This window comes from Nesoenas mayeri (assembly GCF_963082525.1).
Source record: "Nesoenas mayeri genome assembly, chromosome: 2".
Taxonomy (NCBI): Eukaryota; Metazoa; Chordata; class Aves; order Columbiformes; family Columbidae; genus Nesoenas; species Nesoenas mayeri.
The window spans coordinates 161445593-161472972 of NC_137543.1; the positions used below are offsets into that span (position 1 = coordinate 161445593).

General features: G+C 53.0%; 3 protein-coding genes across 12 annotated transcripts; 2 read left to right on the plus strand and 1 right to left on the minus strand.

The window, feature by feature from the left end:
- Positions 1-2917: 2917 nt before the first annotated feature.
- GUK1 (guanylate kinase 1) lies at positions 2918-17233 on the minus strand (the record flags this gene model as incomplete). 5 transcript variants are annotated; one of them, XM_080339965.1, is made up of 9 exons in its annotated part: positions 2918-3090; positions 3703-3788; positions 4104-4188; positions 5498-5636; positions 8866-8962; positions 10078-10119; positions 10875-10988; positions 14162-14249; positions 17153-17188. In XM_080339965.1, the coding sequence occupies 7 exons, from the start codon at positions 10984-10986 to the stop codon at positions 3055-3057; spliced, it is 597 nt and encodes a 198-aa protein (XP_080196091.1). In that variant the 3' UTR covers positions 2918-3054. The 5 variants fall into 5 exon arrangements, with proteins under 5 accessions (XP_080196091.1, XP_080196090.1, XP_080196088.1 ...); XM_080339964.1 differs by lacking the exon at positions 14162-14249 and having other exon boundaries at positions 8878-8962; positions 17141-17233; XM_080339962.1 differs by lacking the exon at positions 14162-14249 and having other exon boundaries at positions 17141-17233.
- A 46-nt stretch (positions 17234-17279) lies between these two features.
- MRPL55 (mitochondrial ribosomal protein L55) lies at positions 17280-20815 on the plus strand. Of its 6 annotated transcripts, none has more exons than XM_080340139.1 (4): positions 17280-17342; positions 18711-18769; positions 20380-20569; positions 20645-20815. In XM_080340139.1, exons 2-4 carry the CDS (start codon positions 18744-18746, stop codon positions 20786-20788), a joined length of 360 nt encoding a protein of 119 aa, XP_080196265.1. In that variant the 5' UTR covers positions 17280-17342; positions 18711-18743; the 3' UTR covers positions 20789-20815. The 6 variants fall into 6 exon arrangements, with proteins under 6 accessions (XP_080196265.1, XP_080196264.1, XP_080196263.1 ...); XM_080340138.1 differs by having other exon boundaries at positions 17303-17342; positions 18679-18769; XM_080340137.1 differs by having other exon boundaries at positions 17313-17342; positions 18660-18769.
- Positions 20816-21453: 638 nt separating this feature from the next.
- On the plus strand, positions 21454-27022 carry LOC308037580 (multiple myeloma tumor-associated protein 2 homolog). Its single transcript, XM_080339442.1, has 9 exons — positions 21454-21481; positions 23050-23192; positions 23290-23443; positions 23530-23575; positions 25099-25181; positions 25299-25371; positions 25700-25779; positions 25932-26072; positions 26236-27022. Exons 2-9 carry the CDS (start codon positions 23099-23101, stop codon positions 26480-26482), a joined length of 918 nt encoding a protein of 305 aa, XP_080195568.1. The 5' UTR covers positions 21454-21481; positions 23050-23098; the 3' UTR covers positions 26483-27022.
- The last annotated feature ends 358 nt before the right edge of the window (positions 27023-27380 follow it).

Below are 27380 nucleotides of genomic sequence, written 5' to 3' on the forward strand. Positions count from 1 at the left end.
GCATCCTCCTCCTCCAGGGATGCAGAATGAGGTGCTGCCACGCTTCCCAAAGCATCTTGTGGGGCGGAAAATTCACGCTCAGGGGTTAGAAATTCATCCTCATGGGGCCAAGGTGCTGAGGTTTGTAATGGCTGTTGGGCCGACTAAATAAAACCACACTGGGCAGCGTTAGTTTCTTCTTGTCCTTCACCCCAAAATTCCCCAGACCTATTGGTTGGGATGTTCAGCACCTTCCTGCATGGAAGATCTCCCAGGTGGGATATAAGGTCCACTATGTTTAATCACAGGAAACTTTCACGAGGGAGACTCATTTGACCCCTCAATGTCACCCCCATCCCCACCTTGACCACCAGGAGGACCCCAAATTCAGTGGCCACCACAACCGCAATGCTCAGTGTGGTCCTCACCTTCCCAGAGATGCAGGGATGGCTGCACCCCCAAGACAGTGCCAAAAATATGCATCCAGAAAGGTGTTGATGTTTGCAAATGCAATTAATAAAATAGACACCCCGTTTTGAGGAGGTAGAAATTAAAATCTGTTTCAACAGGTGCCTTTGTCTGCCCTGTTGGGAGATTTAAGGTGCAGCGCGGCCCCTCCAAACCACTGAACGCAGACAGAGTGCAGCCGACAGCATCCAAAATGACCCCCAGAGAAGCTCCGCAGCCCAATCGCCCACTGGGCAACCAGCTCAGCTCCAGTGACCCCCTCACGGTCCCTCTGTCACCCCCACGGCCACCCCGTCCCCTCACATCAGCGCCGGGCATCCAAGCGTTCGCGCTTCAGTCCGTCAGATGCGGTGGCAGCCACGAAAAACAGGTCACACGAAGCAGAGCGGGGTATTTAGGGTTCCCCTCTCTTGGCACCAAGGGAGGGGGACACAAGTGATACAAATGACTATTTTGCCCATTTCCCAAGTGCTGGCGGTGCTGCCGTACAGAAGCATCACCCGTTTCCATTCCCAGGTGCCACTCACCTGTCCTGGTGGGAGCCCGCAGGGTGGTGCTCGGGGTGCTGGCGGGGCTGGGGGGACAGCAGTGGGACATTTCCACACGGTGACAACGCGGCAGGTCCCCGGCGGTGGCTGGAGACCACCGGACTGAGGCCAGCGCCGTGTCCTGCGCCGCGGCGTCCGGCTGCGCCGCCGTCCCGCTGTCATTTCTGCCATCTAGAGGGGACGTTTCCCCATTGCAAACGCGTCCCTCAAAACGTAACAAAACCCCCACGACTGAGAGAAATACCAACAGTTTGTTGGCAAGAGCCTGGCCACAGCAATTGTCACCGTCAGGATGGGGAAAGCCAGATGCCATAGAGCAGCTACACGCCCCAAAAATTTTTGGGGAGCGTTTTCCTGGTTGTTTAACCAAAGCTTGAACCTTGTAACGTGAAACTTGACAGAGAGGTGGATTTCACAATATAATCTATAAACGATACATTTAAAACACCCAAACCATGATTCTGTGATTCTGTGAAAGAGGCAGTGATCAAAATAATCATCAAATCATCTTTCTAAATGCCAGCAAGGTACCCAAAGTGTTGCCCAACATCTGGTTCTGATAACTGGTGGAGGAGAGAGCTTGGTAAATGAGGATGGAGCTGGACTGGGGGACTGCAGGTGTGCTGGAGCACAGCAACTGGGTAAACTGGGGAGGTGGGATATGAAGAGAATGAAACCCAAGAGCTGAGTTTAAGGTACAGCCATGCCCTGGTACAATGTGGTTTTGGTGAGGAATTACCACAGCCTGGCATTGCATGGTGCAGCCACAGTCTGCGTGAGATCTGGGTGCAGTTTGGGGGAAAAACCAGCTGGAAATCACCATCTCTGGGATTGCAGGTCTGCTGGACTTGCCGTTTCTTGAGGATCAAACCCAAATCACCAGTGTTCTCCAGGACAAGAGGCTCTGGGACTCTGCCCTGCAGCCCAAAATCCAGTTCATCACCTGCAGGTACCAGACACAACATCGTTCATCTGTCTCCTACACTTCGCTCTGGCAAAGGTTGGGGTGCTTCGAGTATCGGGGCTCCCCGAGGAACCAACCCCTCCAAAGGGGCTCAGGATACAACTTGCTGGAGGCACCAAAGGGCTCAGAAGTTACACAAAAGCGTCAATGTTGAAGCTGAAGAAAACTGGGAGTGGAAAGAACCCTCCCAGCCCTGCTCAGGCAAAGCTCTCCACGTCCCAAGCCAGGGGCAATGGGATCAACTGGATCCCTCCAAGGAAAATGGATTTATTGCTGCCCTCAAGTCATCCGAAAAGTCTGCATGGCTTGGGAAGGAAATATTTTCTCACTTAACATCTAAAACTCTACCTGCAGCTAAACTCAATAAGAACAAGGACATGTGAAATACAAGGTCGCTGTCAAGCTGGCAGAGAAGCTCACAGAACTATTTCTCCAGAATAAAATACAGTGATTAAACCACATCCCACAACCAATCCATTTTCCTCTTGGTTTAGTAAACCAACCTCTCTGCTCACTGGGCTTAGAGCAGCCGTGCTGACGAGCTGCTGTGCTGTGGTGACACAACAACACGCCGCAGAAGCCGAGGGTGGCGGGCACAGATCGTCAAAACGCCTGGATCTGCAAAAGGGAGCAGAACCCAGATGGAAAGAGAAGGCGCCAACACTTGTGACTTTGGATACCAGTGAAGACGGAAGCCCCTCTGTCTGCAGGTGGAAGTGGGGGTCACAAATAGCTCCCCTGGATCAAGTGACATAAGCTGGACGACATGTACCTCCACAAATACCAGGGTGGGATCCCAAGCCTCGTGCCCAGACGGCTCCTTCGCAGCCTCGCAGAACAACCTCTGCCCTTTGGCAGCCAACGCTGCTGCTTCCAAAGTGTCGGCGCGAGGTACAAACCTGGGAGAGCCCCCGTGGAGCGCGTGGCGAACACAAATACAAGTGTGAGAGGGTTTTGTTTTCCTTCCTTTTAATAAAAACATCCTAGAGTAACTTGGGAGAAGGATGAGGCTAAAGGGAATGTCTCTCGGAATAAAAACGGTGTGACGTGCTTCGGGAATGATGTGCAAAGTGAAAACGTCCAAGCAGGCTTGGCTCAGGACTTTCTGGATTCTTGGGTCTTCTTGATTTCCTGCAAGGAGATCAGGAAAACAAAGAACAGCTCATTGTTTCACAGCTCTGGAGACTACGAGCGATCATCTCCTCAGACCAGCTCCACGACATCGCAGGACCAAGTCCAGAGTTTACACGCCAGGCTTTAGGGACAAGGTTTGACTTTAGGTTGGATCTGGGGGACAATTTCTTCCCCAAAGGGCTGTTGGGCATTGAACAGGCTGCCCAGGGCAATGCTGGAGTCACCATCCCTGGAGGGTTGGACAGACAGAGATGAGGTTCTCAGGACATGGGGCAGTGCCAGGGGTGGGTTATGCTTGGACTCCATGATCTTGAGGGTCTCTTCCCACTAAAATGACTCTACAATTCAAAGGCTCTTCAAAACCATCACACCCTTTCCATACTGTCCAGGGATGAATGTTTATTGTGTCCCTAACCCTTTATTGTGCTGGATCCGTTTTCCACTCTTGGCCCACTGATCCATCATTGCTCATATGTGATCTCTGTTCAACTACATCACTCAGCAGCTCAAAATAGATGAAGCGTGGGGATGAGGTGACATTTTCGCGACTGCCTATAGACAGACCCTCATCCGCTCAGCTCAAAGGCAGAAAATCCCTGAATGACTCACCTCCAGGAGGACCTCCTTCAATTCGGAATAGGCTTTTTCTAGATCATCATTAATAATGACCAAGTCAAACAGGCCGGGCTCTTTACCTACAGAGGGAGATGATGACAGAGGAGTCAGAGGAGAACACGTTCCTTCCTTCTCCCACCCCTCGTGCGCATCCCGAGTTCCTGTGGCATTTTAATATCATTAATGTTTCAGCCACTCCTAAGGCATTTTCTCTGCCAAGCGTCCACAAGGAACTGCAGTGGGAAATGACGCCGCGTGGTGCTTAGATTAAACCCAGCTAATGCCTAGGCCCGCCCTGGAGAATAAAAATCACGTATTTGTGCAAAAACCAGCTCCTAAATCACCAACGCACCCCCTTTCCCCCGGCACATCACTTGAAGTTCCCCTGGACTTACTAAGTTCCAAATCTACACGGGCTGCAGTCAAACGCTTCAGTAAACTTTCTTCTGTCTCAGTCTTTCGGTCACGTAGTCGTTTTTCCTAAACCCAAATGACAAACGTTAAAGATACACGTGTTCCAAACTCTGCCTGCAGAAACCACCAGCCAACCCACAAGTCAGTGACCATGGGCACATGAGTAACACCCTGCGAAGGGTGAGAAGCCTCATTTACAGCCCAGAGCAAACCAGTGGCCAGGCTGGGTTTGGGCTCAGGGTGTCCTGGCCACAGCTCAGGTTCCCAGGCTCTTTTTTCCCTCCCTTTTTTTCTGCTCCCCAGGTACTGCTGGGAGGTGAAGTCTCTCTACTGGGCTCTCACATCTGGTCCTGTTGGCTTCTTCCTCCACTAACTCAATAAGAAACACAGACTCTACTGAAAACAAGAGGAGAGAGACAGGAGTCTCGGACTTCACTGCCATGTACTCTTTGCACGTCTTCAGCAATCACATACATGCATCTGCATCCCACTCTGAACCACGAGAGGCATTTCACTTCTCCCAGAGACATAAAGTCATCATTAATTATATAGGGACCCATAAGATCAGAGGGGTATAGGGTTTTCCTAAGAAAGGAAGGACAGGCTGAGAGAGTTGGGGTGTTCAGCCTGGAAAAGGCTTCAGGGAGACTTTATTGTGGTCTTTCTGGACTTAAAAGTAAGATGGGGACATACTTTCTAGTCTGTTGGGACAGGACAAGGGGTGATGGTTTTAAACTAAAAGAGTGGAGATTCAGGCTGGACATGAGGAAGAAATTCGGTACACTGAGGATGGTGAGAGCTTGGCTCAGGTTGCCCAGAGAGGTGGTGGATGAACCATCCCTGGAGACATCCCAGGCCAGGCTGGACGGGGCTCTGAGCAACCTGAGCTGGTGAAGATGTCCCTGTTCATGGCAGGGGTGGCACTGGATGAGCTTTGAAGGTCCCTTCCAACCCAAACCGTTCTATGATTCTATGATTTCCAGTGCTACAGAGAACCAGCCTCCCTCAGTTTGACTTTAATAGCTGGAGGCAAGTCTCCACACAAAAAATCTCCTCTTCCCAGTATTAAGCACAACTTTTTGCATTTAAAGGCTGGTCATGCTGCAAGGGAGTCTATAACCCAACATGGACAAACAGGCCACGCTGTGGAAACCGTGCCAGAGGGACTCAATAACAGTGCACAGGAAGATTATCCCTGCGAGCCAGTGTCTGGGTGTTAGACTGAGCAGAGCTAGCCGTGTGCTCAGAAATGTCCTCCCCACTTATTTTACAGCCCTTAAAAACAGATGAATTAACGGGGGGGAAGCCCCGTCGCTTCAGAGCAAGACGCTGATTACCTCTAACTGCCTAACGGCAAAGGAAGGCGGTCGCTCACCAAGATGTCTATGGAGGGAGGCTGCACGGAGATGTAGATGGGGTTCAGGTCTGTCCTCTTGATGTTCTTCACGCCTTGGATGTCGATGTCAAGGACACAGATCTGGTTCTGGGCCTGAACAGCCTGCACTGCACCTTTACTGGGGAGAGAGCACAGAGGGAAGGGGTCAGAACATCCAGCCATAGCAGTGGGGGTTCAGCGTGCCCCCCTCCAGCAGCAGGTTTCACCTCACAGAGCTCCCCTGTGCCCAAATTGTGGCAGGAGAGAAGAAAGAGCCTGCACTGCTCTTGCTAAACAGTTTCCCTTCCCCCACGTGTCTTCTGGGTCCCTGCAGTAGAGCAGGGACCTGCTGCCTCCTGCTAGAGAGTCTGGCAAAACCACAATGGAAAGAGTAGAAATGGATAATGTGCAGTTATCCTAAGAGCAGTGTGTCTTGGGTGCAGCTCAGGAAGCTTCTGCCTTCAACAAACACAGGAAGAACTTGCACTAAAGATCAAAACACCAAGAAATTCCTTCGCCAGAGATGCACCGATTTCCATACCTCATGCTTTTTCGTGGAGGATGTTTGATCATTGAATCACAGAATAGTTTGGGTTGAAGAGACCTTCAAAGCTCATCCAGTGCCACCCCTGCCATGAGCAGGGACATCTTCACCAGCTCAGGTTGCTCAGAGCCCCGTCCAGCCTGGCCTGGGACGTTTCCAGGGATGGCTCATCCACCACCTCTCTGGCCAACCTGGGCCAGGCTCTCACCACCCTCAAGGCAACAATTCCTTCCTCATGTCCAGCCTGAATCTCCCCAGTCAGAACGTGCACAGTGCTGGTTCTCCTTCCAGCCCGGGCTCCGTGGCACGATGGACAGTGCGGAGAGAAGCTCTGCCAGGAGCTCCAAGGTGACACCGCAGGTTTTGAGGGAGCGAAGTCAGGAGGATTGTGCAGTGACACAAGAATCACAGACTGTCTGGGGTTGGAAGGGACCTCTGGAGATCATCCAGTCCAGCCCACCTGCTAATGCAGGGTCACCAGAGCAGATCACACAGGAAGGTGTCCTGCTGGGTTTGAATGTCTCCAGAGAAGGAGACTTCACAACCTCTCTGGGCAGCCTGAGCCAGGCTCTGGCACCTCAAAGGAAAGAAGTTTCTCCTCATATTCAGATGGAACCTCCTGTGCTTCAGTTTGTGCCCGTTGCCCCTCACCTTGTTGCTGGGCACCACTGAACTGAGTCTGGTCCATCCTCTTGACACCCATCCTGAGATATTTATAAGCACAGATATTAAGAGCAGATCTCAAGGTGGCTGGTGACATTCCTCCTGACCTAAGAGTCCCACCACACAGGTCACAAAGCTCAGCAGGGAGGAGAAAGCTGAAGTGAAGCTGCCAGAGCATCACTCTGCCCTATACAAATACAGAAGTTTGCTGCCTTACCCAGGGCAGGGACAGCAGCTGGAGCCCAGATCTAAGCACCATCCACCGCAAATCCACAAAAACGTCCCCAAAACGACTTGGTTTGCCTTGTGAACGCCACAGGCTTCATCTGTTATCACCAGGTATCAACTAACTCCCACTACAACAGATCTACAAAGAACAAGCAGCTCTCAGAGCCCCGAGAAAGAGACTCCAAGCCCACACTGATTTCAGCCTCTAATTTAAAGTAGCTTCGAAGAAATTCTGGTTTCTGTGGGCAGGACTCTGTGTGATCCCACACACAGTGTCCTTTCAGGGCTCTTAAATTAAGCAATTAATTTTTAGTTATTCGTTATTATTAGCTGATGAGATTAAGGGAGCAGAAAGGATTGGTGAAAACTTCAACTATTCTGCTAAGCTTGAAGGACTCTCTCCTTTTTATCACAAATCTCATTAGAAACATCCTTAGGCACTTGTAGATGAAAAAGAGACTTGGGCATTTTCTGCATTAGTTTTGTTTGCAAACTGGTCTTTATCAGTGAGATGGTTTGGGTTAATTCCAGCCTCCCATCACCATGAGCAGGGTACAGATGTGAATACACAGAGGGGATCAAAGTGAGGGCCACGGAGAAAAGCACCTCAGAAACAAACCGAAGCACATCACTTAATTTGGTTAAAGTATCAAATTCCTGCAAATTTCAATGAAATCTGCTTAGAAGAGATGTCTTTGCAGCACCCAACCTGAGGAAAAGGCATCAAAATGAACTCCATCCACATGTCAGGCACCAAAGAGCAGCCGTCTCCATGCTGTGCCCAGCTGGATTAACCGGGACACATGATGGAAGGTAAAGCCTGTCCTACGCAGGATGAAGCCGGGGATTAAGGAGCTTGAACTCAGTTTCTCCTTGGTGCTGTGTATTCGGAAGATGAGCCATCAGGTTTCCCTTCTCTTGCCAAACCAGCGAGACTGGAAGTTTCAGGGGATTGTTTTCCCTCCATCAGCTCGGAGGGAGCAGGGCCAGACCCCCAACGAGGCTGCGGTGACAGCGGTGACATGTCACACTAAAACGTTACTGAATGCAAAAGCACCAACTGTTCCTTTAGAGCTACAACACTTTCAGTCTGGGGGCCTCATGTTGGTACCTCCCATAAGGAAACCATCCACAGAAAGAAACTTTACCAAGTCCAAAAAAGCCTCAAAAAAGCACATTAAGAAACATAAGTCCTCTCGAAAAGGATTTCTTTAGCGCAACTTATTAAATATCTCAAGAAACATTTAACTTCCCTCCTTGACGGGTCCTTTACTATAGCACCGCGATTTTCTCACAATAATTATATAAGATATCTGACTTCTAATTAACATTGCAGCTTAATGTTTTATTGATCGGCAGCCCTAATGCCCAGGGCAATGCTATTTTAAAATCCACCTAACTCTTTAACCCCAGTCAAGGGTGCCAGGCAATTTATCTATTTGTCAGCAGGCGCTTTACCAAAGCAGCACTTGTTTCGCAACAGCCAATATGGATATTGTCGCTTCTGCTCCCAAATTCGTAGTATTCAACCATTAATTAACGCAGGGATAATGAGAGTGAGTCTCTCTTCTGCCCGCTACTCTCTGCAAGCACTTGGAAAATATTAAGGAGCATAAATAGTCTGTGAAAATCACCCCATGTGAGAAAAGTGGGAAATATATGAATGACTTCAGCAGCCCTCAAACACTGGAGGTTGTACAGAATTTCGTCATGCAACGATGATTTAATTATGATGAGATAACCCTCTGCAAGTTAATTGTGTCGTCTTAATAAAGCTGACAAGGATCCCGCTGGCAAAATGAAAGGCTTTGCTTATGGCAAGAATCTGTGTGTTTGGGGCAAAACAGCATCACTAAGTTGAAATGTTATATTTCCTTCACCAAGATCTCAGCTCCCAGCACCACCTGGTTCAGTGGCGTCTGAACTGCGTTACCTCGTCCCGTACATATTTCCGGAGAACTCCGCGTGTTCGATGAATTCACCGGCATCGATTTCTTTCTGCATTTCTTCTCTGGTCACAAAGTGGTAATCTAGAGCGGGAAAACGGGAAAAAATAGCCAGAAATTAACAGTTTTGAAAGTAAAGTTCACAGTCAAAACAACACCTGTGGGTGCTTAGGGGAGAAGCACCTTAAAATCCACTTTGGACAATGCTGGCGGACCACAGATATCTACTCTCTAATTACTCTACACAGCATCCTCTTGCCACAGACACCTGCTCAAAATGTTTTGGAGCTTTCTGTGTGGCCAAAAATGCTGCTCTACCCTTTTTTCACACCATCCCCCTTTTCTGGTGCAGTGGGAACGTCCTCCCCCTCCCTACATTAGAGCAAGGTGCTTAATTTGAAAGCATTCATGATTAAAGCCTAGAGTGGGACGAGAGATAAGGAGATTAAAGGGAACATCAAAACCACACGAACTAAAAAGGAAAGTTTCTCCGTCTTTTGTTCAAATTCCTCCCTCTCACTTCTGAGTGAAAACTGCCATTGGAAATTCAATGCAAACCTCCTTTGATTCTTTCTAAAATACGCAAACCAACCAGAAAATAGAAAAGCAGCTGGCTGGCTGGATACAAGCTATTAACACAGACAAAGGTAACTCATTAAGCAGTTGCATTTCAGAAAACATTGTGCGTTTGAGGTATCTCACCAGAGCTACCCAGCACTTTGGAAAATCGAGCCACTCAATGCCCCAGTATAGACTTAAAACTGGGAGCCCCGCTTTGAAAACCTGGGCCAGCGAGTCCCAGAGACGGCGTCTAGAAAAGAAAACTGGTAGCACATGCTCTGCCTTAGTTAATATTTCACTGCCTTATTACATTTTGGGTTTGTTCTGCTAAGTTCACTTATCTTTGTGATCATCACTCCAACACGTCATGTGAAGTAAATGGTGGCGGTCTCACTGCCACTGAGATCAAGAACAAAGTCGTGTGTTTGTGTGTCTGTATATACACATAGACACACTCAAACATGTCATTACTGAACACCTGCTCCGCCTGGATAAGGAAATCGTCCCTATAAACACAAATGTAGGACTAACTTATCTGCTAGTGGGATTCGTGCGTCCACTTCATGTAAAAACTTGGCGTTTTTCAGAGGAATTGTTTGCTGAGTTTGATGAGACGGGCACAACTGTAACACACTCACCTTTGCCATTTACTTCGCCAGGTCTTGGCTGCCTTGTGGTGTCTGTGAGCAAAAAGAAACGTTGCAAATTTTGTAGATCGCCCAAGGAAGTAATAATATCAGAAATAAAAGCATACAGATTAACCCAATCATGTACTAAATGGATCTTCTATTTAATATAATCAAAACTTCTGAAGTGAGCTAGAGTAACACACAACGACACGCACGACTGGCCTACAATGGAAGGATCCTTGATAATCTGAAAACAATCAATTTAAATTGTTCTAGGCTGAGCGGTCTGTGTGGGACTTGCCAAGCTGGGCTTAGTTTTCAGCTCTGCTACAGCTTCCATGCTTAACTCTATTCAGAGGAATTAACAGTGCCCTACTTCAGTTATCTTCATTTTAAAAGATCAGGCAGCACCTACACAGGTGCTTAAAATAGCCAGATTTAATGAATAAGGGCAAACTCCTGCACGAGGGAGGTGATTAAATCAGCAAGACTTTAAATCCTGTTGGAAGTTGTTCAAACTGAAATCATTTGAAGCGCATGTTTTGAAAAGGAGCAAACAAAAAAGGAGCTGGAAAGCGTTGAAAGCAATGCCCATTGCTTTATTTACAACCAACAGGAGTTAATTAACATGATAAGGCTCTGATCACCTGTAAGGTTTTGTAAAGCACCAGTTGCCAAGGTCTAAGTTGCCTGCCAGGCCTGCAGACAGACTAGGACACGGGCAAGCCCATTATTTGGGGCACAAATACAAATAAAGAAGCAGGTTCTGGTTTAGTGCCCTTCCCCAGAGACACACGGACACTCACGGGAGACGCTGAAGCCGAAGATGTTCTCATAATCTTTAAGTAATTTCTTTAACAAAGTGCTCTTTCCTGCACCTGATGGGCCGCTCAGAACCACTGGTCTCGGTCCCTGCATGGCTACAGAGATGGGAAAATAAACATCTGGTTAGAAACATCCATGAAAAAACACAACTAAGGATTCCTAGGGGTGCCTGAGTCTATAAAAGAGCACAACAGCTTCACCTTAATTTGCTGCCGGCCCCAGGTTTTACCTTGGGAACAAACACCTCGGACAAAAAAAGGACACAAATCACTGCAGCGTGAATGCTCCTGCACAAGGGACTGAGGTTAAACTCACAGGACATAACTCAAAAGAGGAGGGAACTAGGCTCCAGCTGCCACTAAACAGAAATAATTCAAGTGAGCTCTGTTCTCTGTCACCAGGGATTGGTCCCTCTGGGATGCAAATCCTAGGGAAGACTCTCCCTAACAGGAGGAAAACATTGTCTGTGCCTGGTGGCATCTGGAGACATCACGGGACATCTGCAGACGAGGGGGCCTCGACGCCTTATTGATAGAGGTGCAGTCACAGCCACCTCCCTGTCACAGGGAGAGGCCTCAAGGAGCGTTTGTGTGAGATGTTGATGAGAAAAAAAGCACAGAAATGGGTCAGTGTTACACACACGCAGCTCCAAGCGAGGGACGGGATGCCCAGGCGATCAACACACTTCTTACGTTACCCATTTACATCTTAAAAAGCGCAAACTACGAGCCTGTGATGGACAGTTCAACATTTCCTATCAGTCCTGGGATAAATATCCACACATAAAGCCTCTACCATAAGCAGACAACGGACTGAAGCCCAGACTGTCCTCTGGCACTAAAGCCCAAAGCCTCACAACAAAAGCCTGAACACGGTGTGATCTGGGACATGAATGTGCTTTGGGGTTTATTTCTACTATTTTCTGGAGCACAAACTGCAGCTCAAGGCATCTCGTGGCAAGAGAGAAGGGTTTGGTTCCTGATATAGAGAAAAAAAAGGCAGTCTGAGGCCACACAGACTTTTTTGCAGTTGTTATTTCAGCCAAAAAGAAAAAAAACTGGGTGTTTTCATGTGCCTGTTTCTCTGGGGAGGAAGAAAGGTTAATTATTAACATGTGAATAAAGAAGTAAATCCTGTACCACAGTGCAGCGGGTACCGCTGGGGACCCTTGTCCATCAACAGCAATTCAGCAGCTTCTAAAAAAGGTGACGACCAGAGCGGGACAAATCAAACAAGCTGATTTTTCCTATTTAAAAACAAGCAGTAAAGCCTGGGGAAATGCATTTTTTTTAACCTCATCATCTGGGTGCGGCCCCAGGATCAACGACAGACAGCATAATGCCTTTCCATTTCAAATTGGATCATAGCAATGTCACCCTGACCTCACAAGTCACTTTTTAAACTACCTTAAGCCAAATGCCGTCTCTTATAAATAAATCAGCTGTGGTTCATGCCACGGGCTAATCCAGCCGAGCAGCCTCCCCAAGATGGAGTCCTCATCCCCAAATCCTTCCTGCATGGCTCTGCCATTGCACGGACACCCATCCAGCAGCAAATCATACGAGGTTTCCCTCCGTTCCCTGAGGATACGTTGTAGTTGTCTGATCAGAGTTTATGCAAACTTGTACAAAAGGACGGGGTGTTAATACATAAAAACAGATGTGAGCAGCAGATAACGTGGATGTAAAAACCTCAGAGGACCCAATCCCACTGTATAGAATCACAGATACATTTTGGTTGGGAAAAGACCTTCAAGATCATCGAGTCCAATCTTTAACCCACCCCTGGCACTGCCCCATGTCCCTGAGAACCTCATGTCCATCTGTTCAACCCTCCAGGGATGGTGACTCCAGCACTGCCCTGGGCAGCCTGTTCCAATGCCCCACAGCCCTTTGGGGAAGAAATTGTTCCCCAGATCCAACCTCAACCTCCCCTGGTGCAACTTGAGGCCGTTTCTTTGTGTCCCTGTCTCCCCTCAGCTCCTGTTCTCCAGCTGAACCCCCCAGGTCCCTCGGCCGCTCCCATCACACTTGTGCACGTCCACATTGCTGGATTAGGCTCCAGTACCCAAAACACTAGAGCAAGGCTGAACAAACCTCTAGAAAGTCCTTTTGGGGACTTGTCCTACCTCTCCCTTAGCCCTTGTGTTTTTCTTTTCGAAATACCACGTTTTGGCCTAAATGTTCAGTACGGAAAGAGGAAAACGCACTCTCCTGCGCCTCCTCACCAGCGAAACGTTGCTATTCAGTGCCTGCAGCAGGGAAGCAGAGAGGCCCCTGCTGAGTTCTCCAAAGCATCTTCCTCTCTTCTGCCCCTGCCAGTTCCTCTCACCCACATAAATAAAACAGCTGAGCCCCAACCACTGCTTGCAAAACACTCCAGAGAACAGGAGCTGCATAAAATTATCACCCTCCAGTCATCACAATGCACTTTGTAACACAGCTGCTACCGAACGATGCTCCCTCACCGCACACCAGATTCCTCAGCCACCACCAAAAGCCCCCTCAAAATTTAATCCGCCCTTTAAACAGAAGGAAAAGGAGAATTTAAAGCTGCCCAAATCACTTAAAATCATTCCAGACAAACTGGGAAAAGGGGTAAGAGGAATCAGTAAAGCACTGGCTGGGAGAAAGCTCCGATACATCGTTACCTTTTGCTTTTCCTCCCTTTCAGCCAAGGTAGAAAGTCCAGCTCCTCACAGCAGCGATGGGTTTGCGATAGGAGCGAGCAGGCAGAAAGCTGGGCTATTTGTGAGCTGCCTAAAGCCTTAATTACCCAGCCGCAATTTTAAGATGGCCAATGAAAACCGCTCACTGGTCTTTAATCTCCTCTTGTGGTTTCTTCTCCGCTCCCTGCTCTCCCGGCTGGCAAAACCACGGTCAAACACCGCTAAGGGGGCTCAGGGGTGCGAGTAAATGCTTTTTGGGAGAGGAAAAGCGTACCTGTCCCTGCAGGTAACCTCATAAATGACAGTTTTTGCCTCCAGCCACCACTTTGCCTCAGGTCAACAATCAGGCTACTTATCCATCAGGAAGGTGACACGGTGACACGGAAACGCCTTCTCTTGCCCATGCAGACGCAAATCACACATCCCAGCACCTCCACGGTGGGACACAAGGGGTCTGAGCCACCCTGGTGCTGCCTTAAAAAACACCAGTGGGACGTCAGGGGAAGATGGACAAGCTTTCCTTATTTCCTTTTTTTTCCCCCATAAAAAATAAAGAACTGAAATGAGAAAAGACACAAGGGTTGCAATCACAGCTCTCACTTCTTTGAGAAACAGGCTAAAAATAAACCGAGAGACTTGCAGGTGCTTCCTCTTGCCTCCCTCTAGACGCAGCCCTTCTGCTGGAGATCTGCAGAGGAAAACAAGACCTAATTTAGAGGGGGGGGAATAAAAAAAGCAGTCATTTCCACTGCCAGATGAAGGGGCTGGGCCCTTGGGGGCGGCAGACTGCAAACACCCAGCTGGCAAAGTGAGAATCTGCCTGAGCATGGAGCAAAAGCAGCTCCCAGGGAGCATTTTTGGGAGGTACCCACCACCTGGCACAGGGTGGGATCAGGGTTTTGGGGGCAGCTGCTCAGGGTCAAAGAGATGAAGGATGAAGATGTCCAGGGAGGGTGAACAGAGATGATCTCTGAACAGCGCAGGTTAAACGTGCACCCTGACCCCAGGGAATCGCTTGTGACAACCGGCATTTCTGCCCTAACTGAGGTTCTCCGCTCCCCTGGCCCCATCAGACACAGCTCCTCTCCCTCCAGCAGCTCAGAGCCCTCAAAAACCACAAGTAAAGCACCAGAAAAGCCTGAGAAACCAAATCTGGTGCATACGGGGCTTTTTACACCTCCTGCATGGTTCCCAGCCCAGCAAGGCATCTGCACATCATATTTCAAGTTGTTCGCAGCAGTAACATAACAGATATATACTTATTTTAAGCAGTAGCTCAATTCTTTTCCACTTTGCTCAGACTTTAGCATCTTCAGAGCTGCCAATCTGCAAATAACTAGTACAGAGGGTCTCTCACCTCCACTCAGCACTAAACCAGTTTTGGATCCAGCCTAACCACCATATGTTACTAAAACCACCATCAGCAAGAGAGCAGCAGGGCTACTTAATATTATTTAATAAAAACCCTCATGTTTGGGGAGGTAACATATCTGGGACTGAGGACAAATAGCCGGGGAGACCCCGCTGGGCTGCAAAAAGACGAAGTGGTCACCAATGGAGCGTTTCTTGGGCTGCTCCCACCTGCTAAACTCCCCCTGGATTTTAACTGGCAAAGCAAAGGACAAGACATCACAAGAGTTAAACAAAATTAATGCTGATTAGCAGAGAGGCTTTACAGAGCAGGTAAAGCCCCCTTGCAAAGTAGGAAAGAAGATTAAAGGACAGTTTGTTTGGAGCCCCAGGAAAGGTTTCCTGAATGAGGAGTATAATCCCATTCCCTATTTTTAGCAGGTTTGTTATAAAGCTGCAACTCCCACCTCGTTCAAGTTGAAAAGCCAGCCCGGCTGCAGTAACACAACAAAGTTTAACATTATTTAAGAGCAAACAAATGCTCGGCATCTCGATGTCTGCGCGGAGCCCTAAGGGTGGGATGTCCCCCTCACCGCTCAGGTCGCACCAGCTGTTCCAACAGCCCCAGATCCACCCTCCTTTAATCAGAGGACGGGTGGGTAAAAGCTCCAGGGCTTCATTTGCAGTTTCCCAGCATACACAGACCGTGTGGGACAGCCAGCAAGTTGCTTCAATAAAGAGAATTAATCATTTGCAGGATTGAAACAGGAACAGAGCATCCTCACCACGGAACACTCAGCCACCATCTTCCTGGAAAAACCTCAAAAGCACTAATTAACTGGCTGCACTGATTAGCGCTTTGCAGGGAGGGATGATGCAGCAGGACAAACAAGAAGCTCTCACTCAAGGTCACTGAAGAAATCAACGAGGTCCAGGTCACAGATGAGACCAGGAGTCACTCTAAACCTGCTGTAAAATTGGACCAGTTTAACCAGCCAACTGGTCCGAGACAGTTTTAGACAGCCAGGTGAATTCCTATGGAGGTGAAGCTCAGCCAGGTGTGGTTTTGCCACCTGCTTCCCCTCGTGTTTCACCACATAGACCTTTTATTTTCGGATATGTGAAGGGGGTGAACCCCAAAACCTCTCCCTCACCTCACCACCCCACACAACCCCAACAGTTCAGCACGCAAAACCCCCCTCTCCTTCTCTAACTGGGGAGGGGGGACATCCCAGAGCCACCCCCAGTGATGGGAACTCATATGGCTGGAAAGAAGGGGATGATGCCAGCCTGGGGGGGGTGATCAAACCTGTCCCACGGTGAGGAGGGGGAAGGATGAGGAGCCAGGAGCCCCTATGAGGGGCTCAGCCCCCCCAAATCGACACCTCAGCCCCACCTGGGACCCCTCAGCCCAAAGGTCCCTGTGAGGGGTTCACCCCCCCCCCCGCAAAGTGACACCTCAGCCCAAAGGTCCCTGTGAGGGGTTGACCCCCCCCAAAGTGACACCTCAGCCTGAGGGTCCCTGTGAGGGGTTCACCCCCCCACAAAGTGACACCTCAGCCTGAGGGTCCCTGTGAGGGGTTCACCCCCCCACAAAGTGACACCTCAGCCTGAGGGTCCCTGTGAGGGGCTTGCCCCCGAAAGTGACACCTCAGCCCAAAGGTCCCTGTGAGGGGTTCACCCCCCCCCCCCCCCAAAGTGACACCTCAGCCCAAAGGTCCCTGTGAGGGGTTCACCCCCCCCCCCCCCTCAAGTGACATCTCAGCCCAAAGGTCCCTGTGAGGGGTTCAGCCCCCCCAAAGCGATACCTCAGCCCCACCTAGGCCCCCTCAGCCAAAGGGTCCCTGTGAGGGGCTTGCCCCCCAAACTGACACCTCAGCCCAAAGGTCCCTATGAGGGGTTCACCCCCCAGAACGACACCCCAGCCCCACCTGGGCCCCCTCAGCCCAAAGGTCCCTGTGAGGGGTTCACCCCCCCCCAAAATGACACCTCAGCCACAGGGTCCCTGTGAGGGGGCTCAGCTCCCCCAGACCAACACCTCAGCACCGCCTGAGCCCCCTCAGCCCAAGGGTCTCTTTAAGGGGCTCACCCCCCACACACCGACACCTCATCGCCTCAGCACGGCCGGTGCCCACGGGAGGGGCTCAGCGCCCCGGGGCCGGCTGGGCCTCACACCCCCACCTCCCCAGCCCCAGGACCGGCCCCTGAGGGGGCTCGGGAGCTCCGCACCCCCGCGCTCACCCGCCGCCCGGGCGATGGCGTCGCGCAGCCGCCGCCAAATCATGGCGGGGGAGGGGGGGGTGCGGGGGGATCGATCCCGGCAGCCCCCGCGCTCCCGCCGCCGCCACGCGTCCTGACGTCACGCGGAGGCGGCGATCACGTGAACGGAGGGCGGCGGGGCGGACCACGAGTGGCGGGGGGGGGGCGGACGGTGAGTCCGGGAGCGAGGGGTGCGGGGGGGACATGGATGGATCGTGGGGGGTGGGGGGACAATGTGGGGTCTGGCTGCGGTGGGGGGGGCGGGCTGAACCGTAGTGGGGCGAACTACAGCGCGGTGGGGGGAAATCACGCTGGGCTGAACCATAGTGGGGCGGGGGGGGAACTTGCTGGGCCGGGGGGCGGGGCCACCGGGGGGCTGAACCATGATTGGGGTGGGGGGAGATGACATGGGGATGAACCATGATTGGGATGGGGGGAGATGTTGTGGGGCTGAACCATGATTGGGGTGGGGGGAGATGTTGTGGGGCTGAACCGTGATTGGGGTGGGGGGAGATGTTGTGGGGCTGAACCATGATTGGGGTGGGGGGAGATGTTGTGGGGCTGAACCGTGATTGGGGTGGGGGGAGATGTTGTGGGGCTGAACCGTGATTGGGGTGGGGGGAGATGTTGTGGGGCTGAACCGTGATTGGGGTGGAGGGAGATGTTGTGGGGCTGAACCGTGATTGGGGTGGGGGGAGATGTTGTGGGGCTGAACCGTGATTGGGGTGGGGGGAGATGCTGTGGGGCTGAACCGTGATTGGGGTGGGGGGAGATGTTGTGGGGCTGAACCGTGATTGGGGTGGGGGGAGATGTTATGGGGCTGAACCGTGATTGGGGTGGGGGGAGATGTTATGGGGCTGAACCATGATTGGGGTGGGGGGAGATGTTGTGGGGCTGAACCGTGATTGGGGTGGGGGGAGATGTTGTGGGGCTGAACCGTGATTGGGGTGGGGGGAGATGTTGTGGGGCTGAACCGTGATTGGGGTGGGGGGAGATGTTATGGGGCTGAACTGTGATTGGGGTGGGGGGAGATGTTATGGGGCTGAACCGTGATTGGGGTGGGGGGAGATGTTATGGGGCTGAACCATGGCAGGAGCAGGGGGGAGCTGTTATCTGAAAGGAGGTTGGAGCATGGAGGGGGTTGGTTTCTTCTCCCAAAGAACAAGTGATAGGATGAGAGGGAATGGCCTTGAGTTGCACTGGGGAGGTTGAGGTTGGATCTGGGGAACAATTTATATATGAAAAGGGCTGTGGGGCATTGGAACAGGCTGCCCAGGGCAGTGCTGGAGTCACCATCCCTGGAGGGGTTTAAAAGATGTATAGACAAGGTTCTCGGGGACATGGGGTAGTGACGGTGTTGGGTTGTGATTGAACTCCATGATCTTGAGGGTCTTTTCCAACCAAAATGATGCCGTGATGATGCGGCTGAACTGTGGCAGGGGTGGGGAGGAGACGCACTGTGATGGGGACACGGGGCTGTACCCCCCAGGTAAGCTCCTTGTCCCCAGAGTGTCCTCAGGAGCCTCATCTCCGCTCCCAGGGTGTACGTGGAGGATCCGTCGCCTGGACCGGGATGGCGGCCGTGAGCCGGGCACTGAGGTGAGAGCGGTGGGGGTGGCGGTGACCCCCGGGGACAGGTCACAGAATGACAGGATGATTTGGGTTGGAAGGGACCTCTGGAGATCATCCAGTCCAACACACCTTCTAACACAGGGTCACCAGAGCAGGTCACACAGGAAGGTGTCCAGGTGGGTTTGAATGTCTCCAGAGAAGGAGACTCCACAGCCTCTCTGGGCAGCCTGGGCCAGGTTCTGGCACCTCAGAGTAAAGAAATTTCTCCTCATGTTCAGATGGAACCTCCTGTGTTCCAGTTTGCACCCATTGCCCCTCACCCTGTCGTTGGGCACCACTGAACAGTCTGGTCCATCCCCTTGACACCCACCCTGAGATATTGATAAACATTGATGAGATCCCCTCTCAGCTTCTCGTCTCCAGCTGAACAGCCCCAGCTCTCTCAGTCTCTCCTCATCACAAAGATGCTCCAGACCCCTCAGCATCTTTGTAGCCTCTGCCCGACTCTCTCCAGTAATTCCTTGTCCTTCTTGAACTGGGAGCTCAGAACTGGACACAGGACTCGAGTGACCGTGTCCTTCAGCAGGAGCTTCAGCAGCTCCTTTGCCTTCAACAAGGGCCAGTGTAGGGTCCTGCACCTGGGGAGGAACAACCCCAGGCACCTGTACAGGTTGGGACGGACCTGCTGGAAAGTGGCTCTGCAAAGAAGGACCTGGGAGTTCTGGTGGACAGGAGGTTGGCTATCAGACAGCGATGTGCCCTTGTGGCCACGAGGCCAATGGTACACGGGGTGCATTGAGAAGAGTGTGAACAGCAGGTCGAGGGAGGTTGTTCCTCCCCCTCTACCCTGGTGAGGCTGCATCTGGAGTTGTGTGTCCAATTCTGTGCTCCTTTAAGAAGGAAAATAAGTAAATTTTTCTACAGTGAGGGTGGTGAGAGCCTGGCCCAGGTTGGCCAGAGAGGTGGTGGATGAACCATCCCTGGAGACACCCCAGGCCAGGCTGGATGGGGCTCTGAGCAACCTGAGCTGGTGAAGATGTCCCTGCTCATGGCAGGGGTGGCACTGGATGAGCTTTGAAGGTCCCTTCAACCCAAACCATTCTGTGATTCTACGGAATTACTGGAGAGAGTCCAGCGGAGGCTACAAAGATGCTGAGGGGTCTGGAGCATCTTTGTGATGAGGAGACACTGAGAGAGCTGGGGCTGTTGAGCTGGAGAAGAGAAGCCGAGAGGGGATCTCATCAATGTTTATAAATATCTCAGGGTGGGTGTCAGAGGATGGACCAGACTCTGTTCAGTGGTGCCCAGTGACAGGGTGAGGGGCAATGGGTGCAAACTGGAACACAGGAGGCTCCATCTGAATATGAGGAGAAACTTCTTGCCTTTGAGGTGCAGAGCCTGGCTCAGGCTGCCCAGAGAGGCTGTGGAGTCTCCTTCTCTGAGACATTCAAACCCACCTGGACATGATCCTGTATGATCTGCTCTGGTGACCCTGCTTTAGCAGGTGGGTTGGACTGGATGATCTCCAGAGGTCCCTTCAACCCCAGTCATCCTGTGCTTCTGTGGGTCTGGTGTGTCCCCCCACGTTGACCTCCCACAAGCCACAACTGACCACGGTCCCTTCCCCACCCCACCAGCGCCCTGCGCCTCGACACCGTCCCCAAGCTCCTGCCGCCCATCATCACCCCCGTCCGCGGCAACTCCAACCGCGCCGCCATCTCCCACCTGCACCGACAGCGCTACGGACGCCTCTACCCCGTCCTGCTGGTCAAAACCAACGGCTCCACCGTCCGCCTGCGCTACAAGGAGCCCAAGAGGATCCTCATGGTGAGGCTGGGGGGACGGCGGGGGGTTTGGTGAGGCCGTTGGGGGGCTTTGCATCATTTTCCATGTGCCCCCCAGCTGCCCCTGGACAGCAGCACGCTGCCCGAGGAGGAGCGCAGGGCACGGCTGCGCCGGCACTTCCCCAGCAAACCCAAGGCCGAGACGGAGGAGACATTCGAGGGCATCGACCTGGACACCTACAAGAAGTTCTGGAAGAAGTGAGGAGCTGGAATAAAGTTTAAATAAATTAATAACGCGAAGCTGTGGTGTCATTCTGTGGGGTTTTTATTGCGTGGGGTGGCACCTCCGTACTCTGAACATGGACTCACTTTCATAGATTCTTCTTCATTACACGGTGTTCATCATAACAGAAGATCATTGCAAAAAATAACTCCCCAGCTTAATCCCTGATCAATGTTGTGCTATTGGCGTGAAGTCCCCATCAGTCTCCTTTCTTCTCCCAATTTAATTCCAGCTTGAATGTGGATCAATGTAGTTTCACTGATGCCCAAGTTCGTATTAATGAATATACTCGCTTCTAAACGTTCTCTTGTTTGCAAAGTTAAAAGCAGTTTAATTATTCTGCTTAATAGAGGCTCTAAAATTTCATATTGAGGATGTGAAGCTGAATTTGTGTGGAGTGTTGTTAAAAGCTTTTGGGACAAAAGCCACCGTTTTCTGTTGGGGTCAAGCTTCACCCTTCTGGCAGCTGTAAATCGAGATTGTTAATGGTTAGATTTGATGATTTAAAAAAAGAAATTACAAGCAAACGATTCTATGGAGCAGCCGGGAGCTCCGCGGCTCCCCCCGCGCTCGGTGGTATCTCCCGCTGCGCTTCCCCCCCCCCCCCTCCGGCTGTGCGCGGTGGTAGCGGCCGGGGTGGGAGGGCGCGCGGGCCCCGGAGCGGCGCGCGAGGTGCGTGCGGCGCGGGGGGGGGGGGGACCGGAATTGGGGGGCGTGTGTGTGTGTGTCCCCATGAGTGTCCCCGCGGTTCGCAGCCGCTTTGTGCTCTGGGAGTCACGGGCGTGCAGCCCCCGGCACTGCGGGGATTCCCGGGGGGGTGTTCACAGCGTCCCCGGGCCGTGCAACCCTTCCCTGTGCTGTGCAACCCCCCCGTGCTGTGCAACCCACCCCGTGCTGTGCAACCCCCCCCTCTGTGCTGTTCAACCCCCCCCCGTGCTGTGCAACCCAGCCTGTGCTGTGCACCCCCCCGTGCTGTGCAACCCACCCCGTGCTGTTCAACCCACCCCGTGCTGTGCACCCCCCCGTGCTGTGCAACCCCCCTCCTCTGTGCTGTTCAACCCCCCCCCGTGCAGTGCAACCCCCCCGTGCTGTGCAACCCCCGCTCTGTGCTGTTCAACCCCCCTCCCCGTGCTGTGCAACCCAGCCTGTGCTGTTCAACCCCCCTCCCCGTGCAGTGTACCCCCGCCATCGTGCTGTGCAACCCCCCCCCGTGCTGTGCAACCCGCTCCCCGTGCTGTGCAATCCCGCCCATGCAGTGCAACCCCCCCTGTGCAGTGCACCCCCACCCTGTGCTGTGGAACCCCCGCTCTGTGCTGTGCAACCCCGCCTGTGCTGTGGAACCCCGCCGTGCTGTGCATCTCCCCTCTGTGCTGTTCAACACCCCACCCCGTACTGTGCAACCCGCCTGTGCAGTGCAAACCCCGCTCTGTGCTGTTCAATACCCCCCCGTGCTGTGCACCCCCCCGTGCTGTGCAACCCTCCCTCTGTGCTGTCCATCCCCCCTCCCCGTGCAGTGCACCCCCCCCATCGTGCTGTGCAACCCCCCCCCGTGCTGTGGAACCCTTCCCCTGTGCTGTGGAACCCTCCTGTGCTGTGCGACCCCCCCTCTGTGCTGTTCAACCCCACCCCGTGCAGTGCAACCCCCCTGTGCAGTGCAACCCCCCCCTGTGTAGTGCACCCCAGCTCTGTGCTGTGGAACCCCCGCTCTGTGCTGTGCAGCCCGCCCCCTGTGCAGTGCAAACCCCCCCGCACCGTGCAGTGCACCCCCCCTGTGCTGTGCAACCCCCGCTCTGTGCTGTGCAACCCCCCCTGTGTTGTGGAACCCCCCCCGTGCTGTGCATCTCCCCTCTGTGCTGTTCAACTCCCCCCCGCCCCGTGCAGTGCAATCTCCCACTCTGTGCAGTGCAACCTCCCCTGTGCTGTGCAACCCCCCCCGTGCAGTGCAACCCGCTCCCAGTGCTGTGCACCCCCCGCCATGCAGTGCAACCCCCCCTGTGCAGTACAACCCCCGCTCTGTGCTGTGCAACCCCCCCATGCAGTGCAACCCCCCGGGGCTTTTCACCGCCCCTAGATATCACAGCTCCTCTGTGCTCGGCTGCCCCCCCCCAGGGCTTTGCTTACCCCACCACCTCCGGGGGGACCACATTTGCATCCCCCCACTTCCAAGAGACCCCCCAAGGGTTGCACAGAGATGCTGGGGGGCGGGTGGGACAAACACAAACCCAGCACTGATCTTGCAGGTGTCCCCACCCCCCCACACACACTGACACCCCCGGGGGGTCCAGCACCATGTTCGGCTCATCCCGAGGAGGGGTCCGGGGGGGCCAGGACCAGTTCAACTGGGAGGACGTCAAGACGGACAAACAGCGGGAAAACTACCTGGGTAAGGGGTGACCTTGGCCAAACCCTCCCCATCCCCATCCTTTTTGCCCCCCCCAACACAGTTTTGGGGTGCAAATGGAGGTTTTTGGGTTGCGCAGGGAACTCCCTGATGGCCCCGGTGGGTCGGTGGCAGAAGGGGAAGGACCTGACCTGGTACGCCAAGGGCAAGAAGGACACGGCCCCCCCCGTGTCCCGCGAGGAGGAGTTGGCCGCCGTGCGCCTGGCTGAGCAGGAGGCCATGATGGCAGCTCTGTGAGCTAACACCCCCCCCCCCCCAATAATAAAATAGGGGTGCAACGCGTCCCCAACCTCCTCATCACCCCCTTTTGTTCTTATAGGGGCTACAAAAACGTGAAGAGGCAGCCCACCGGGCTCAGCAAGGAGGTAAGGGGGGGTATACCTGTGCCCCCAGCATCGCGACATAGAGGGGTGACCCCACCTTTATTATTTTGGGGACATACACCCCGTATCCCACAGCTCGTGGCCTGAACGGGTGTATCTGCGATTGGTAAAGATCCAACCCAAAGAGTGATGAACGGAGCCAAGTCCAGTTGGTGGCCGGTTGGTCACCAGTGGTGTCCCCAGGGCTCAGCGCTGGGGCCAGTTCTCTTTAATCTCTTTATCACTGACCTGGATGAGGAGATCGAGTACACCCGCAGTCAGTTTGCAGATGACACCAAGTTGGGTGGGGTGTTGATCTGCTGGAGGGTGGGGAGGCCACACAGAGGGCTCTGGACCAGCTGGGTCAATGGGCTAAAGACACTTTGAGGTTCAACAAGGCCAAGTGCCGGGTCCTGCACTGGGGTCACAACAACCCCATGAACGCTGCAGGCTGGGGAAGAGCGGCTGGAAAGTGCCTGGGGGAAAAGGAGCTGGGGGTGTTGGTGATAATGGGTGAACATGAGCCAGCGTGTGCCCAGGTGGCCAAAAAGGCCACCAGCATCCTGGCTTGTGTCAGGAACAGTGTGGCCAGCAGGACTAGAGGAGTGATTGTGCCACTGTACTGGCACTGGGGAGGCCAAATCGTGAATCCTGGGGGCAGTTTTGGGCCCCTCATGCCAAGAAAGGGCTTGAGGTGCTGGAGCGAGTGGAGAGAAGGGAACGGAGCTGGTGAGGGGCTGGAGCACAAGTGTGATGGGAGCGGCTGAGGGACCTGGGGGGTTCAGCTGGAGAACAGGAGCTGAGGGGACACAGGGACACAAAGAAACGGCCCCAAGTTGTGCCAGGGGAGGTTGAGGCTGGATCTGGGGAACAATTTCTTCCCCAAAGGGCTGTGGGGCATTGGAACAGGCTGCCCAGGGCAGTGCTGGAGTCACCATCCCTGGAGGGTTGGACAGACAGACATGAGGTTCTCAGGACATGGGGCAGTGCTGGGGTGGGTTAATGATTGGACTGGATGATCTTGAAGGTTTTTTCCAACCAAAATGTATCTGTGATTCTATACAGTGAGATTGGATCCTCTGAGGTTTTTACATCCACGTTATCTGCTGCTCACATCTGGTTTTATGTATTAACACCCCATCCTTTTGTACCAATTTGGATAAACTCTGATCAGACAACTACAACGCGTCCTCAGGGAACGGAGGGAAACCTCGTATGATTTGCTGCTGGATGGGTGTCTGTGCAATGGCAGAGCCATGCAGGAAGGATTTGGGGGTGAAGACTCCAGCTCATGTGGGAGATTTACATTGGATATTAGGAAAATGTTCTTCACGCAAAGGGCTGTGGGGCATTGGAACAGGCTGCCCAGGGCAGTGCTGGAGTCACCATCCCTGGAGGGGTTTAAAAGGCGTTTAAACGAGGTTTTTAGGGACACGATTTAGTGCCAGAGTTGGGTTATGGTTGAACTCAATGATCCTGAGGGTCTCTCCCAACTGAAATGACTCTGTGATGCTCTTCCCCCTCAGGACCTGGCCGAGGTTTGCAAGCGGGACGGCGCCGAGCGGGACCAGCGGGACGTGGACCGAGTGGTGGGTTTGGGCAGCTCCAGGTATGAGGTTTTGTGGGGGGATCCCACACCGAAACGCCCCATTTTTTAAGACTTATTTTGCCTTTTTTATGCTGTTTTTTGGTGGGTTTATCGTCGTTTCGTGCTGTCTCTCCCCAGCGGCAGCGCCGGCCGGGTGATGCTGTCCAAGGAGGACAAGGAGGCGGCCAAGATGGGGCTCTCCATCTTCACGGTACCGTCTCATCTTCCTTGGGTTTAAAAAAAGAGGGAAAACAGCAAAAAATCCCATCTTACGCTTGGAATATTTCATTGAAAAACAAAGCCGGTGGTTGGAGCGCAGAGCTCCCCGCGTCCTGTTTGCGCAGCGTTAATTGATGGGGTTTTAATTGTCGAGCGGCTCTTGTGGGTATTGTAATTTTTTTTCGCTAATTTAATGATTATTTCAATTCTTTTCCAAATCAATTTTAATTTTTAAAGGGTGAAAGTCCCTTTTGCTTGTAATTCGAAGCCAGGAGCTCACTGACCCGCTCTGTATCCCCCCCTTGCTCTTCAAACCCCAGCACCAAAAGGTCTCCAGCAGCCCTGAGCCGTCTGGTCCCAAGAAGAAGCAGGAGAAGGAGGAGAAGGTGGAGGAGAAACGGTGAGGATGGGGACCAACCCTTTGGTGGGAAACCACCACAAATGGCCTTTTTTGGAGGCTTCTCCTTGGCCACGGAGGGAGGGATGGGGATGAGTGTTTGGAGGAGCCGGATGGACACGCGGGACCCTTAGGGTCTGATCTCTTCCCCACAGACCGGAGGGCAACAAGAAATCCAAAAAGGAGAAAAAGAAGAAGAAAAAGAAGAAACATAAGAAAGAGAAGAAGAAGGACAAGCATCACAAGAAGGATGCTGCCTCATCGTCTTCTGATTCTTCTTCGGAGCAGGATGAGAGGTGGATGGGTTGGGATGAAGGATTTAGGAGAACGCCAATTTCATGGCTGCCATTAGGCTGCCTTGGCACCTCCCACCTTTCCAAAATCCCTTTTTCATCCCCAAAATCATCTCATTGGTGTCTCCAGCGTCCCCACTGTCACTTAACCCTTCCATCCCCGCAGGCACCACGGCCGGAAAACCCAGCAGCGTCCCGAGACGTCGCGGCACGGCCGGCGCCGGCACGACAGCAGTTCCTCCGCCGGCAGCCGCGGTTCGGGCAGGAGCCCCTCGCGCCGGCGGCGCAGCCGGAGCCGCGACCACCGCGGTCGGCACCCGTCCCCGCGGCACAGGGCGAGGAAGAGGAGCAGGAGCCGGTCCCCTTCGTCCCGTGGGGTCCGGCAACGCCACGACACCGATTCAGAGGACTGAGAGGGAGCTTGTTTGGTTATTTTGGTTTCGTTTTGGTTTATTTTCTGGGGAGAGTTCGTATAGGTTATATATATTTTTTAAGATTATTAAATTAAAAAAAGCCGTAGCACTGCGGTTGTTGGGGCTGAATCTGGCAAAGGGCATTAGGGATTGGTGGGTTGAGGCCAGTTGTATGAGGTTCAACAAGGCCAAGTGTCGGGTCCTGCACTTGGGACACAACAACCCCATGGCTGGAAATCACTGTCTGATGGAAAAGTACCTGGGGGTGTTGGTGACAGCGGCTGAACATGAGCCAGCGTGTGCCCAGGTGGCCAAGAGGCCACCAGCATCCTGGCTGGTACCAGCACTGGTGTGGCCAGCAGGACCAGAGCAGTGACCGTCCCTGTGCTGGGACCTGGGGAGGACAAACCGCCAATCCTGGGGGCAGTTTTGGGCCCCTCACACCAAGAAAGGGCTTGAGGTGCTGGAGCGAGTGGAGAGAAGGGAACGGAGCTGGTGAGGGGCTGGAGCACAAGTGTGATGGAGCGGCTGAGGGACCTGGGGGGTTCAGCTGGAGAACAGGAGCTGAGGGGAGACAGGGACACAAAGAAACGGCCTCAAGTTGCGCCAGGGGAGGTTGAGGTTGGATGTGGGAACAATTTCTGTCTGGAAAGGGCTGTTGGGCATTGGACTGTCAGGTAATTGCCAGGAAATGGCTGGAAAAGACTTTGTTTCCTTAAACCTTCAGGTTCATCAGCTCTAAACTAACACGGGGGCTGGTGCGCTGCTGGGAGGCGTTTTGCCTCTTAGACACGATGGTTTTATGATGGCTGGGCTGTGGGGCTCTCCATGGGCCACCTCTGCTCTGCTTGGAGTGATAGGTGCACCCCCTGGGGTGATGGGTGCTCCCCATGGGGTG

Bases quoted from the DNA above. Each gene is read 5' to 3' on its own strand.
- MRPL55 (XM_080340135.1), top strand. The intron at 18,770-20,379 runs GTGAGAGCGGTG...CCACCCCACCAG, and splicing joins GCCGTGAGCCGGGCACTGAG to CGCCCTGCGCCTCGACACCG. The intron at 20,570-20,644 runs GTGAGGCTGGGG...TGTGCCCCCCAG, and splicing joins AGCCCAAGAGGATCCTCATG to CTGCCCCTGGACAGCAGCAC.
- LOC308037580 (XM_080339442.1), top strand. From the start codon at position 23,099: ATGTTCGGCTCATCCCGAGGAGGGGTCCGGGGGGGCCAGGACCAGTTC. The intron at 23,193-23,289 runs GTAAGGGGTGAC...TGGGTTGCGCAG, and splicing joins ACAGCGGGAAAACTACCTGG to GGAACTCCCTGATGGCCCCG. The intron at 23,576-25,098 runs GTAAGGGGGGGT...CTTCCCCCTCAG, and splicing joins CCACCGGGCTCAGCAAGGAG to GACCTGGCCGAGGTTTGCAA.